The sequence below is a fragment of the Balaenoptera ricei genome, chromosome 5 (assembly GCF_028023285.1).
Source record: "Balaenoptera ricei isolate mBalRic1 chromosome 5, mBalRic1.hap2, whole genome shotgun sequence".
Taxonomy (NCBI): Eukaryota; Metazoa; Chordata; class Mammalia; order Artiodactyla; family Balaenopteridae; genus Balaenoptera; species Balaenoptera ricei.
The window spans coordinates 80,277,067-80,288,898 of NC_082643.1; the positions used below are offsets into that span (position 1 = coordinate 80,277,067).

General features: G+C 44.7%; 1 protein-coding gene across 1 annotated transcript in view; it reads right to left on the bottom strand.

Moving 5' to 3' along the window:
- NWD2 (NACHT and WD repeat domain containing 2) overlaps window positions 1-11,529 on the bottom strand; it is a 189,567-nt gene extending 178,038 nt beyond the window's left edge. The window contains exon 1 of the mRNA XM_059924151.1: window positions 11,379-11,529. Within this exon, the coding sequence (XP_059780134.1) occupies window positions 11,379-11,529 (151 nt within the window). The remainder of the gene's footprint in view (window positions 1-11,378) is intronic.
- Window positions 11,530-11,832: the final 303 nt, after the last annotated feature.

Here is an 11,832-nt window from a genome sequence, read left to right on the forward strand (position 1 = left end):
AATCCAGATCTGCCCCCCAAATTCTTTCACCTTAGCCAGTCCACACTATAGTGCATTTGTTTCATTTTATGCCTTTTACTTATCTATTACTGCATAACAAATGAAAACAATCATCATTCATTTTTCTCTTGGATCTGCAGTTTGGGCGGGGTTTGGTGGAGAAGGGGTTTCTGCTCCACACAACACTGGTCTGCTGGGAGGATTCTGCTGGGGGGGGGGGCAGGGGGGGGCGTGGGGGGAGACTCCTTCCAAGATAGCTCCTCCTCCTTGCTGGCAACTTGGTGTTACCGCTCACTTCTCTCAAGGGATCTTTTCAAGGGTGGCTGGGGTCTAAGGAACAAGTGTTTCAAAGACAGAAAATGAAGTGACCAATTTCTAAAAGCCTGGGCCCAGAACCTGGCACTGTGCCATTTCTTCTGTATCCTATTGGCCAAAACCAGTCAGAGAGCCCAGATTCAAGGAAAGACGTCATAGTTTCCACCTGTCAAAGGGAGGAGTGCCAAAAAATTTGGGGGCCACGTGACAAAAGCCTCCCACTTTATAAGACTTACTAGTTCGGAGTGATTTCGTTAAATTGTGAAATTCTTATTTTATGAATGCAATCGTCCCCCACAAGTTTGCATATACATACCTACCAATGGTAGCTTCTCAGAGGTGGGAAGGTCTGGATCTTTTTACACTTTTCCTGCATATTCCTTTTACTGTTATTACAGTGGATTCTCTACATAGATTATTTGGGCTTCCGAAGAGAGTGACCCTGGGCTTAAGAGGGAGCTTTTCTTTTCATGTCTTCTTTTCAGTGGTCTCAGCAGAGGGACTCGTTCTCATCACCTGCAGCTGGACCAGTTTCCCCCTGGCCACTCCACTACAGTAGAGAGGTCTCTTTCTTAGGTTTGATACATCTTGGTCTTACCCTTTTAACAAAACTTGACCAGTTCATGCCTGACTGGGATATCAGATATGACAGTTTGATTCCAGTTATTCCAATTGACCTTTGCACATAAACATCCCTCTCACAGCCAGTGTTTGCACTGATATTTTTGGCAGTTGTGTTGGCCCTGCCTCCTAGATGGATGAGTCTAAAAAATAAAGGCAGCAGCATGTGTCTCTTAGGTCCTTTGTAACTCTCCACACCAATCAGTTAGGAGTTTGGTGTATACAATGCCTATCTAACAAATATTGCAGCTCATGCTTAGAATAAAATCTAAAGAAAATACATTCAGGGGCAAGAATCTCTCTGAATGACACTATACATAATGGATCAGATTCAGCATTATGAAGGATAACCTTTCAATTTTGTGATTTCATTGCTGAGTTAGATTCTGCAATCACTCTTGGAATAAGACACCTGACATCTGGGCTTTGCTCTCTGTTTTGAGTGTACCCCCATGTCAAAGTCTTTGAAATACTCTGGATTGAAAATGAGATTTCAAGGAAGTATTTAATTGGAAGTGGGTATTATTCCCTTTGAATTGCATCCAAAGCTGCAGTTTTTTAACCTTTCATTAATTTAGTATCACACAAATCTTTTTCTAATTATACAACAGCCAACATATGTTAATTTGTAGAATGAATTCTGTTTAATTACAGCAGAAAACATGATGGAAACTAAAGCTCTGAAGAAGTTATACAAAGGAATCTTTAAGTTAATATCATTTTCTTTTAGATTGTACATAACTCAGCACCTATGAATCCTTGTGAGTCATCTACTAATACAAGTTTTACTTTTATTTAAATCACACGACCATTAACAACGAGACTTAAAAGCATTTCGTGAGTTGAAAAGAACTGTCCGCTTACTTTATCAAACTCGACTGCTTTGTAGATGAGTGCCTGTTACTCTGTAGGAATTCTATCATTTACCATCTTAAAAGGTGTTTGCGAGTTTGTACTTTTTAGTTGTCTATTGCGGCATATCAATGTACCCCAAAACTCAGTGGTTTAAAACAAATTATTTCTAGAGAGATAAAGTGACTTTTCCCAAAGCCATGCTAAGCACTTATCTTACAAAAGTATTCTGATATGGATATTTGCATGTAATTTCTGCTTTTATATATAACGTATGTAACACCCTATAGCTCACTGTCTCCCCTTCTTTGTATTAAGATATTTCACTGGGATATAATTTGGGGTATGTCAAACTAGATGATCTGATTTAAATGATCCTGGGTAACTGAAGGCTTCCACTGAGTACGAATGTTAAAATCGAAATAAGCGAATATTCGTGCTAGGGGAGGGAAGCCCTTCTGGAGCGGGAGACTCCCGGACTCTCTTTACTGCCTCGCTTACCCTCCCCAGAATCGGGTGGGAAGTTAAAGGGTGACTTGTTTGACTGGAAAATGTGGGAAGAATAAACCAGCTCAAGCCACCTGCTCACCCCTCTCCCCGGGGAAGTGACCCGTCTGTCCGCAGACAGCGTGGCTGTGCTCCCCGCTCCAGACTCCACGCTCTGTGGAGCAGACCCTCCGCCCCTCACCCTCCCCAGCCCCACTGCCAGTGCAGGGGCAGAAGACGGTCTCATTCCGACGTTTAGTGTTCGGAAGTACAAAAGCATCCTCTGGTGTTACCTTTACCAGCAAAAGTGGTGATAATTTCATCTCCTATCTGCAAACTCTTTGGTCTTTTTTCCCTCAGTTCAGAATGTAGGAGGATCTACTAGGGTACAGTTTACAGAGTCACTGTCAAGCCTCAACAACTCGTCATCATCACAACAGCAACTATTATGATTAGTAACGCTTGTTGAGCACTCGCTATGTGTCAGGCTATCAGCTTACTACATTTTCATGTGTTATCTCATTTAATCTAATTACGACAAAGCCAAGCCAAAGAAACCACACACTATAACTGGGAGTTTCAGTAGCTTTCATAGTTGGCCACCATGAAATCCTCCCCTCCCTGCATGCACATGCCTCACCCCACATCACGAGATGGGGTCTACTTCCCCTCCCTTTGACTCTAGGCTCACCTTAATGACTCCCATAGATAGGACGCAGGGGCAGGGAGAGTGACATTTTGGGACTTCCGGAGCCCAGGCCTGAAGAGGCCCAGCAGCTTCCACTTCCTTTCTCTGGGGAAGCCAATCCCCTACAATGAATCCTGAATGATGAGAATAAGCTGGAGCGAGGGAGCCCTCATGGAGGAGCACAGAGGAGCCAGACACAGGAGTGAGAAATGGTAAATCACTGGTTTAAGTCACTGAGTTTTGGGGCAAGTTGATACACAGCAACAGACAACTGAAACAAAATACAAACTTGCAGACGCCCTTTAAAATGGCAAATGCACAACTGCTATGGTGTAACAAGAATTTTTAAAGATCAGTAGATGATTTATTAAACCATAAAGTCATGATCTATTTGGACATAGAGTACCTATATGGTCCAAGTCACGCTTTCTCAAATGTCATTCTAAAGGAGCCACTTTCAAGGGACAAACAATACCATCACCTCAAGACATCAGCGCCACTCTTATTCAAAAGGATAAAAGCTCTTCGTTGAATAATCAAGATTATCCCTCTCTATTCCTTGTAGAGATCTCGCCATCTCTTTGCCTCGTATTCAATTATCGTATAGAACAGTTTCTACACCCTGGCTCTACACTCCTTCCTCTGGGGCACCCTCCCAACCCCGCATCCTTGGCCCCAAGCTGGCTTACTCCTCCTCATTGTCTCTTTAATGCTCTGCTCATATTTTAGCTCAGTGCCCATCACATATAATTTATGATTCATGTAAACTCTGTGAGAGCAGAGACCTGGCCTGTTTTGTTACTGTTGTATTCTAAGCACCAGAACAGCACCCATATGGAGTGGGTGCTTCACTCATTCGCTTATTAGTGGTTGAATAAGCGAACGAGTGAATATGCTTTCCCTCCCACCCCGGGCCAGATACTGTTTCTTGGGGTTGAACATCCAATGCCACTTCTCTCACTCTCTCCCTTGTGGTGGAGGGGCTGGAAGCCTGGAGGCCCTAGTCGTACTTGTGGCCAGGGTCCGAATGCAATCCCGTTCTGCCAGATGGACAGTCTGTGTGAGATCTGGAGGGCAAGGGGAACCAGGGAGGTTCTTCTGCCACCAGCTGTGGTTGACACTCGGGTTCGGCAGATGCGCGTGTTTGTAGGAGCCAGCCAGCTACCCAGTCCCCAGCGGCAGCTGTGAACCTGGCAGTGGCTTCTACATTTTCCGGCCCTCTGGGTGACAGCTTTGGCAATGTGACCTAAATGCCTAATGGTGGCCCTGACTTTCACTCCTTCAACCCTTACAATGTTTGTTTCCTACAGAATCTGGAACGGCTTTTGTTTTTACTACTGAGTTCTGATAGCTTCACAGACGGCATTCCCTTGAGGGCACGAAATTCCCTGGTCCTCTCCGCATATCCATACCTGCAGCGTCTGGGTCACAGTGGAGACTAATAAAGATAATAAGGACAATAACAGCAAACAATGTTTAATAAGTGTCCAGCACTGTTCTAAGTGCTTTACGTCTATTAGCTTATTTAATCTACTCAATAACCCTGTGAGGTAGGTACTACTACTGTCTTCTTTCAGAGATTATGAAACTGAGAACAAATAAGTTAAACAACTTAAGAAATCCCTGCATTGCACGGTGGACTGAGGAGTCGTCAAACCTGGCTAGTTTGGCTCTCAAGTCTGTACTTGTATCTAGTATTCTCTCCTGCCTGAATAATGTTTGCTGAAGGACTTGAAGACTCAACCACTAAAATTTTATAATTCATTTATTATAAATGTCCTGTGTGCACTTATCATAAAATAGCCGTTCACAATATTTTCCTTTAAGACTCTTAACTTTGAAAGATGTTCTTGTAGCATCAGAAGAGTATATATATGCTTCTTGTGCTTAACTATTTTTTCCAATGACTCATAAAAACAATGAAAAAATAAGGAGCCTGGATATTAGCATTGTAGGAAAGGTAAGAAGAACCATGGTGAAGAATATTCATAGGTTTCTTGTGAACTTCTTGATGCACATCGTTCTGCCCCTTGTCTGGGAGCACAAGCTAAAGCCACTGGCCATTGGATGCAGCAACTGCAGGGATTATCTCTCTCTTGTTACTGCGGCTTCTGCCAATTGGAGAATAAGCTTTCCTACCAAGACTCCAAGGGAATGGAGAAGAGAGTCAGGGAAGATGCAAAGACAAGTAAAGTAAAAAATCTAAGTGGGAATGGACCCAGCATCCGATCATTAACATTGTGGACAAAAGTGCACAATCTTCAAAGATGACCAGTGCATAAATCTGTGTGTGTGTGGGGGTGGGGTGGGGGGATGGGATAAACAAAAAAGGCATTGGAGGTATCTTTCTCTCCACGCCAGATGTCTCCTGACACACACAGGATCTACTAGTAGCCGTGGACAGGGCCGGCACTTATTCCTCAGGGGACAAGTGTCTTTATCTGATGGATGCATTTGGAAGGAAAATCTGAGCACAAATAGCCCAGCCCCTTCTTTCTCTCTTGTAAGTAAACCTGTCATTCTTCTCGGCTCCTCCATACCTTAAATTTTAGAGGGCTCAACTCTGTCCATGGGGAGGGGTCTGGACTTTGTCCACTGCTGATAGTGATGCGGAGGGTAAGTCTGTGCAGTTCTGAGGTTCAGTACTGGGAAACCCACTTGCCTCAAGTTAAAAGCCACATTCCCCAGTAAAGAGCCACAGCCCTTACCTGCAATCACAAAATCCCCCAGTGTTGAAAACAAATTTTTTCCCCAATTCATCTGGCAGCAAAACCTGAAGTGACCTGAGTTGATGGTGGCAAAACCTGACCTTGATGGACATGACGCCACTTACAGTCCTTATTACCCCACTTAGAGCTATGTGTCCAATACAACAGCCAATAGTCACATGAGTCTATTTAAATTTAAGTCAATTACTATGAAATATTAAAAATTCAAATTCTTAGTTATGCCACATTTCAAAAGCTCAAGAGCCATATTTAAATAGTGCTCTCACATAGAATAATGCAGATAAAGACACTCAGCATTGTAGAAAGTTCTACAGTATAGCACTTAGTCATGTTTTCTTATAAACATATTCATATCTGGTTATCAGATATTAATAATAATAAACAGCATATGCACCATTTTCCCCCTAAATCTAAAAAAATGTGGAATTGCAAAATCACATCTGGCCCAAAGGATCACAGACAAGGAGTACTGGCCTGCTTCAGCTTTTATTAGTTATAAAGGCAATATTTGGTCTTTTTTCAGGTTTAGACTTCACCTATTATGGACTGAAGGATTGTATCCCCCCAAATTCCCATGTTGAAGTCCTAACCCCCCCAATGTGATGGTATTTTGGGGTGAAGCCTTTGGGAGATAATGGTTTAGATGAGGTCATGAGGGTAGTGTCCCATGGGACTACTGTCCTTAGCAGATGAGACACAAGAGTTCTCTCTCCCCCATACGAGGATGAGGCAGAGTGCAGTGATAAAGCCACAAGCCCACAGACGTCAAGGACTTGCATCAAAGTAGGAAGAGGCAGAGAAAGTTTCTTCCCTAGAGCCTTCAGTGGGAGCACAGCCCTGCTAGCACCTTGATTTCAGGCTCTAGACTCTAGAATCATAAGACTATAGATTTCTGTTGTTTAAAGCCCAATCTGTGGTAATTTGTTATGGCAACCCTAGGAAATTAAGACAGATTTTGGTACCAAGAAGTGGGGTGCTGCTCTAACAAATATCTAAGAATATAGAAACAGCTCTGGAACTGGGTAGAGGCTAGAAGAGTTTTGAGGTGCGTGCTAGAAAAAGCCAAGAACGCCATGAAGGGACTGTTAAAGGAGACTCTGGTAAGAGCGCAGAAAGAAAAGAGGAGAGCTGGAGAGATGGCTTCTCAGAGAATACATAAACAATTATGATCAGACTATCGACGACAAAGGCCTTCTGGTGACTCTCAGAAATGAGAAACATGTTATTGGACAATGGAGAAAAAGTGACTTATAAAGTAGCAAAGAACTGGCTGAACAGTGTTTTGTGGAAGGTAGAATTTAGAACCAATGAAACTGGATGTTCAGCTGAGGAGATTTCTAAGAAAGTACTGCAGGATTGGCTTGGTTTCTCCTAACTGTTTATAGTAAAATGAGAAAGAGAGATGAATTGAAGTAATAACTGTTAAGCAAAAAGGAATCAGAACTTGATGATCTTGAAAGCTGCCTATCCATATTGCAAAAAACATGTGGCGGTTTGTTCTGAAAAGAACAGTAAGGGTGTGGTCACACAACCATTTGGTAAAGAAATGAGTATAGGTGTGAAGCATGGACCGCCCCTCCCACCCCTCCCCAACCCCGCGCCCAGCAGAAACACGGCCAGTGTGAACTGGAGGAGACAGGTTGACAGAAAGGAAGGCTGTCAGACCTCTTAGGCCCTACAGGACTGGAAACACAGGGCTACTGCCTGTGAACATGTGTTCTTCTCGAAGACAAAGGAAGAATGACCCCAAAGATTCAGAGATCATCAGGGCTGCCTCCTTGGTTTCAAAGTTGGGGGAGGGCATCACCTGGGCTTCAGCAGGGGAGGTGGCCTCTGCCTAAAGACTTGGGGGCAGGGCCTCCTGGAGCCTGGGTGGGTGATTCCCTCCCTGCAGAGCCATAAAGGTGAGACTGCCGCCCCAGCAGGTCCAGAAGGCAAAGCATCAAATCAGAAAGGATTATTCTAGAGCCTTAAAACCTAATGGCATTTGCCTTGCCAGGTTTTGGGTTTGCTTGGAACCCTTCATCCTTTTCTTCCTTCCAATTTTCCCAGTTTTCTCATTCCTTTCGGAATGAAAAACTTTATCCTATGCCTGTCCCCTCATTGTATTTTGGAAGCCTATAACTTACCTAACAGCTTCACAGCTGGAGGGGAATTTTGCTTCAGGATGAGTCCTATCTGGAGTCTCACCCACATATTATTTAGTTGAGACTTTGGGCTTTCGACTTTAGAGTTGATGCTACAAGAAGACAAGGCTTTTGCAGTTGTTGGGATGCAATAAATGTATTTGGCATGCCAGGAGGACATGAATTTTGCAGGGGGGTCAGGGGCAGAATGTTATGGATTGAGTGTTTGTTCTCCGCCCCCCCCCCACCCAGTTCATATGTTGAAGCCCTAACTCCCAATGTGATCATATTTGGAGGTGGGGCCTTTGGGATGATGAATGTAGAGTCCCCAATATGAGACGTGTCCTTATAAGAAAAGGAGCCTTGGATAAGAACTGAAGCAGAGAAGAGGAATACTATTTAACAGGCCCCTCCAATTTCAGTCACAGGGAGAGAACCGTGCAGGCTCTTCTCCTCTGCATATTCACGGACAATTCAATTCAGGCTAATCACAGTGGAGAAATTTATACATGCTTTAGAACCACTGTTCCAAGGAGGTATAAGTGCCATTCCGGCAGAGAGACAGTGGTTAAATGACTGGAAAAATTCCAAGGATTAATAAAGATGCCACAGATGGGACTGCTACGTTGGTGGGAGGTGGGACTAGATGAAGTCCAAGGTCCGTCCACGCAAGAGAACGGGGGACAGTTACTCCTCTCCCACACTGGTTCTTCTCGAGTGTCTATCACACAGTGGGGACAGGTCTGATGCAGATATACTTTTGAATAGGAATGTGTCCTTTAGAGTTCAGAAAATCCTGCCATTTCTTTGAATGCTCCTATGGCTACCTTTTCATGGGGGTAAAGTGGGTCAGGGCAGCTATGGTTCCTTCCTGCTACTCAGCTTCTTGTGGCTGTCAGGCTTCAAGAGGAAGGCCAGCATTGTTGACTACAGCCAGCTGATTTTCTTGACCATATGGGTGTAAGACATTTACAGAAATCAGGCATGAACCTAAGTACCAAGAGAGATGTTTTGAGGCCCCTGCAGGCTCCAGCTTGTTTCATTCTGCTAGATGAGTTCAGGCAACTAGCTTAACCTGGTGCCTCAGTTTTCTCATCCGCAAAATAGGGAGAACACCCTCTGGTCCACCATCCTCACAGGGTTTGAGAACGAAAACCGAACTACTGACTGAGCTAATCTATGTTCTAAAAACATGTATTATCTTAATTACTGATAGGGAAATTTCATACAACCTTTGTAAAGCAATCTAAGGGAGATCCTTCCTGGATTCTTAAAAGTACTGCTATGAGTTCAACACAGAGAAGCTTTTATTTAGAGCATAAACTGGATTCCCGCTTGTAAAGAAAAGCATGAGATAATATTCTTTGTCTTAATTTGACAGTGGAGAGGCTCTTGAGTATTGGCCAACAATCTAATATGGGATCGCACCAAAACACAACCATTTGCTTCCTGAGTCATATCCACAAAGATCTGGTGGTAAAGTGCTGTCTCTGACAGAGCATTTACGGAGATCTCAAAGCTTCATGTTCAGGCTCTTAAAAAAAAAAAAACCTATCTCTGTCATTTCTATTTAATATACCCTCGGCTCTCCATTTGGGATAAAGTTGAAGTCCTGCTCCTATTGCAATTTCTCAGGTAAGATTCACATTTCTGGTCTTTTAAGATCAATGTGCAAGCTGCCCAGCTCAGTGACCAGAAGGCATGATCCACCCCCTCTCTTGTCTGCTGTTCTAATATTAATACACGCTGAAGCTTCTAGCGTATTTCAAGAAATGGGAAAATTTATAGAATCACATGTACTGGCTTAAGAAAAATGACATTAATCTTGAATATTAATTCAATATTAAGCTAACTTGATATAAATTCATTATCACTGATTTTTATCCTAGAAATTACAAATTTAAAAATAAACTACTAATGATATTAACAGACTTTTCCCTGTATTTAAAAACAACTTGTTTAAAGAAAAGTGTTATTTAACTGGTTTTACATCAGCACACTTAAAAAAAAAAACCTCATAAGAAATGTTAAGCTCAGGAAAATTAAATTCTCTCAAATACTGCTGTTTTATCAATATTTTTAAAAACAACACCGAAAACTTAAGTTGCAAACTTCCTTAGGTCCTTCAACAGGCTGCACAGCCCCACAGTTTTCTTTATCCAGATTTAAGTAAAAAATCCTGCAAGACATAGTTCAGATGAAAGGAATTTTAAAGAATGTACTGCAGCTTTCAAAAAGCCTCCTTAATTACTAAATGCTGTGAAACTGAGTTGTAAACTGATAAAAGGACAGGCATACCCTCCCTCAAAAGTATACAGCCCTTCTAATACTAATCACAGTGGGTTATCTATTTGATTCTTTTCCCAATCCCCTTGTAATAAGGTGAACTGTACCTGAAATTTCTGCTAGCGTTTTATGAAAGAGTAATGTTTTTAGAAAGCTATTTTTTATAGGTCCTCTTTATGCTTTTCACAAGCAACCAGAACCTTGGGTTTTGAAATGATGATTCTATCCATATGACTGTTAACTTTCTTTTTTCCTTTACTTCTTTGTCAGAACCAAGGCTTGTTAGAGTGTAGCAAGTTTCCCATCTCACACGCCTATTTCAGTCTCCTATAAACTCATCTTAGGGCCAAACATTTATTTTTCTGGGAAAGAGCAACTCTTACAGTTTTATCCAAGCCAAGTCAAATGCATCCTACTTTTTCTTCCCTTACTGGGAATGAAAGTTAACGTTCGGGACTGGGAATTGATAGGTAGTGATGAGAGAGAAACTGACCACCCGGAGCTCAGCCGCTGTGGTTTGTGAATGCAATAAATCAACAAGTTTTCATTTAGCAGCTACCAGGTCCCCAGCCTTTAGCTAGAACACGACTGAGAAGGCCAACTTCTAGACCGGGGCGATCTAGCCCAAGACCCAACTGTAGAGATGAACTCATCCTGAACGCTCCACCTGGAAACCAGCGTCAGCCTGTTTCGGGACCGCACAGAGCGTTTCCCCTCGATCTCTGCGGATCTTGGGTTCACAAGGGTCTCCTTAGCTCCCCAAGACAAAGGGTCCCACTAGCACACCGGCAAGAGGCAAGCCTCGGGGAACCCCATGCTCTCACTTCGCCTCGGCCTGAACAAGTGGCAGAGGAGGGAGCCCCCATTCAGGAATCTGCCGCGGAGCCGAGAGAGCGAGAGGACGTCTTATTTGCGTTTCACGATAACCTCGGAGAAGAAACCGCTAAAGAAAAGAAAAACGGGGTGGGGAGTGGCAGGATGAAGCTTCCAGAAGCGTCTGTGAATACCTCGGACATTTCTTAGACCAAGAGAAAAGAACCCAGGGGGCGAGAAATGGGTGTCCCAGGGGAAGTCAGCAGGCAGAAGGAATGAGCGAGGGAAGAAGAAAAGTGATTGAAATTAAAGTCCCAAGCGCTCAGGACAGCCTCGGTATTAGCTAGAGAAAGGGAGCCCCGGGGACGCCCGGCGCGCCCGGCTGTGCCATGGCACGCACTCTGGCTCCCGCCGCGCAGACGGATAGAAGGACAGACGGACAAGCGCAAGCGAGGCACTTACCTTCAGGGTTGGCGCTGATGAAGACCCGGACGCTGCGGCCGGCTGGCATCAGGTGAGAAGGCAGGGCGGTGAGGTTCCCAGAGAAAGCCGCCCGCCGGAGCGCAGAGTCCCGGGGACAGGGCAGCCTGGTGCCCGCGCCGGCCGGCCACATTGCCTTCAGGGAGGAAGAGCCGCCGACTCCCGCTCCTCGGGTTCCTGCCCGCGGCTCCGCGGAACGGCTAGGTCGATCCCCGCAGGCGGCGCGGCTCAGAGCCGCTCCGAGCCCGAGGCGACGCGGGCGAGCTCCGTGGCGCACACCAACGGCCGGCGGAGAGCGGCCATACGGACCCTCGGGCCCCTCTCACCGCCGCCTCCTGCCCCTCTGGGCGTCAGCCTTCGCTTGCTGCCAGGGCTCAGCGCAGTAGCCGGCGGGAGCGGGAGGTCAGCGTGGCGGCGGCTACGCGCGCGGCGCCCC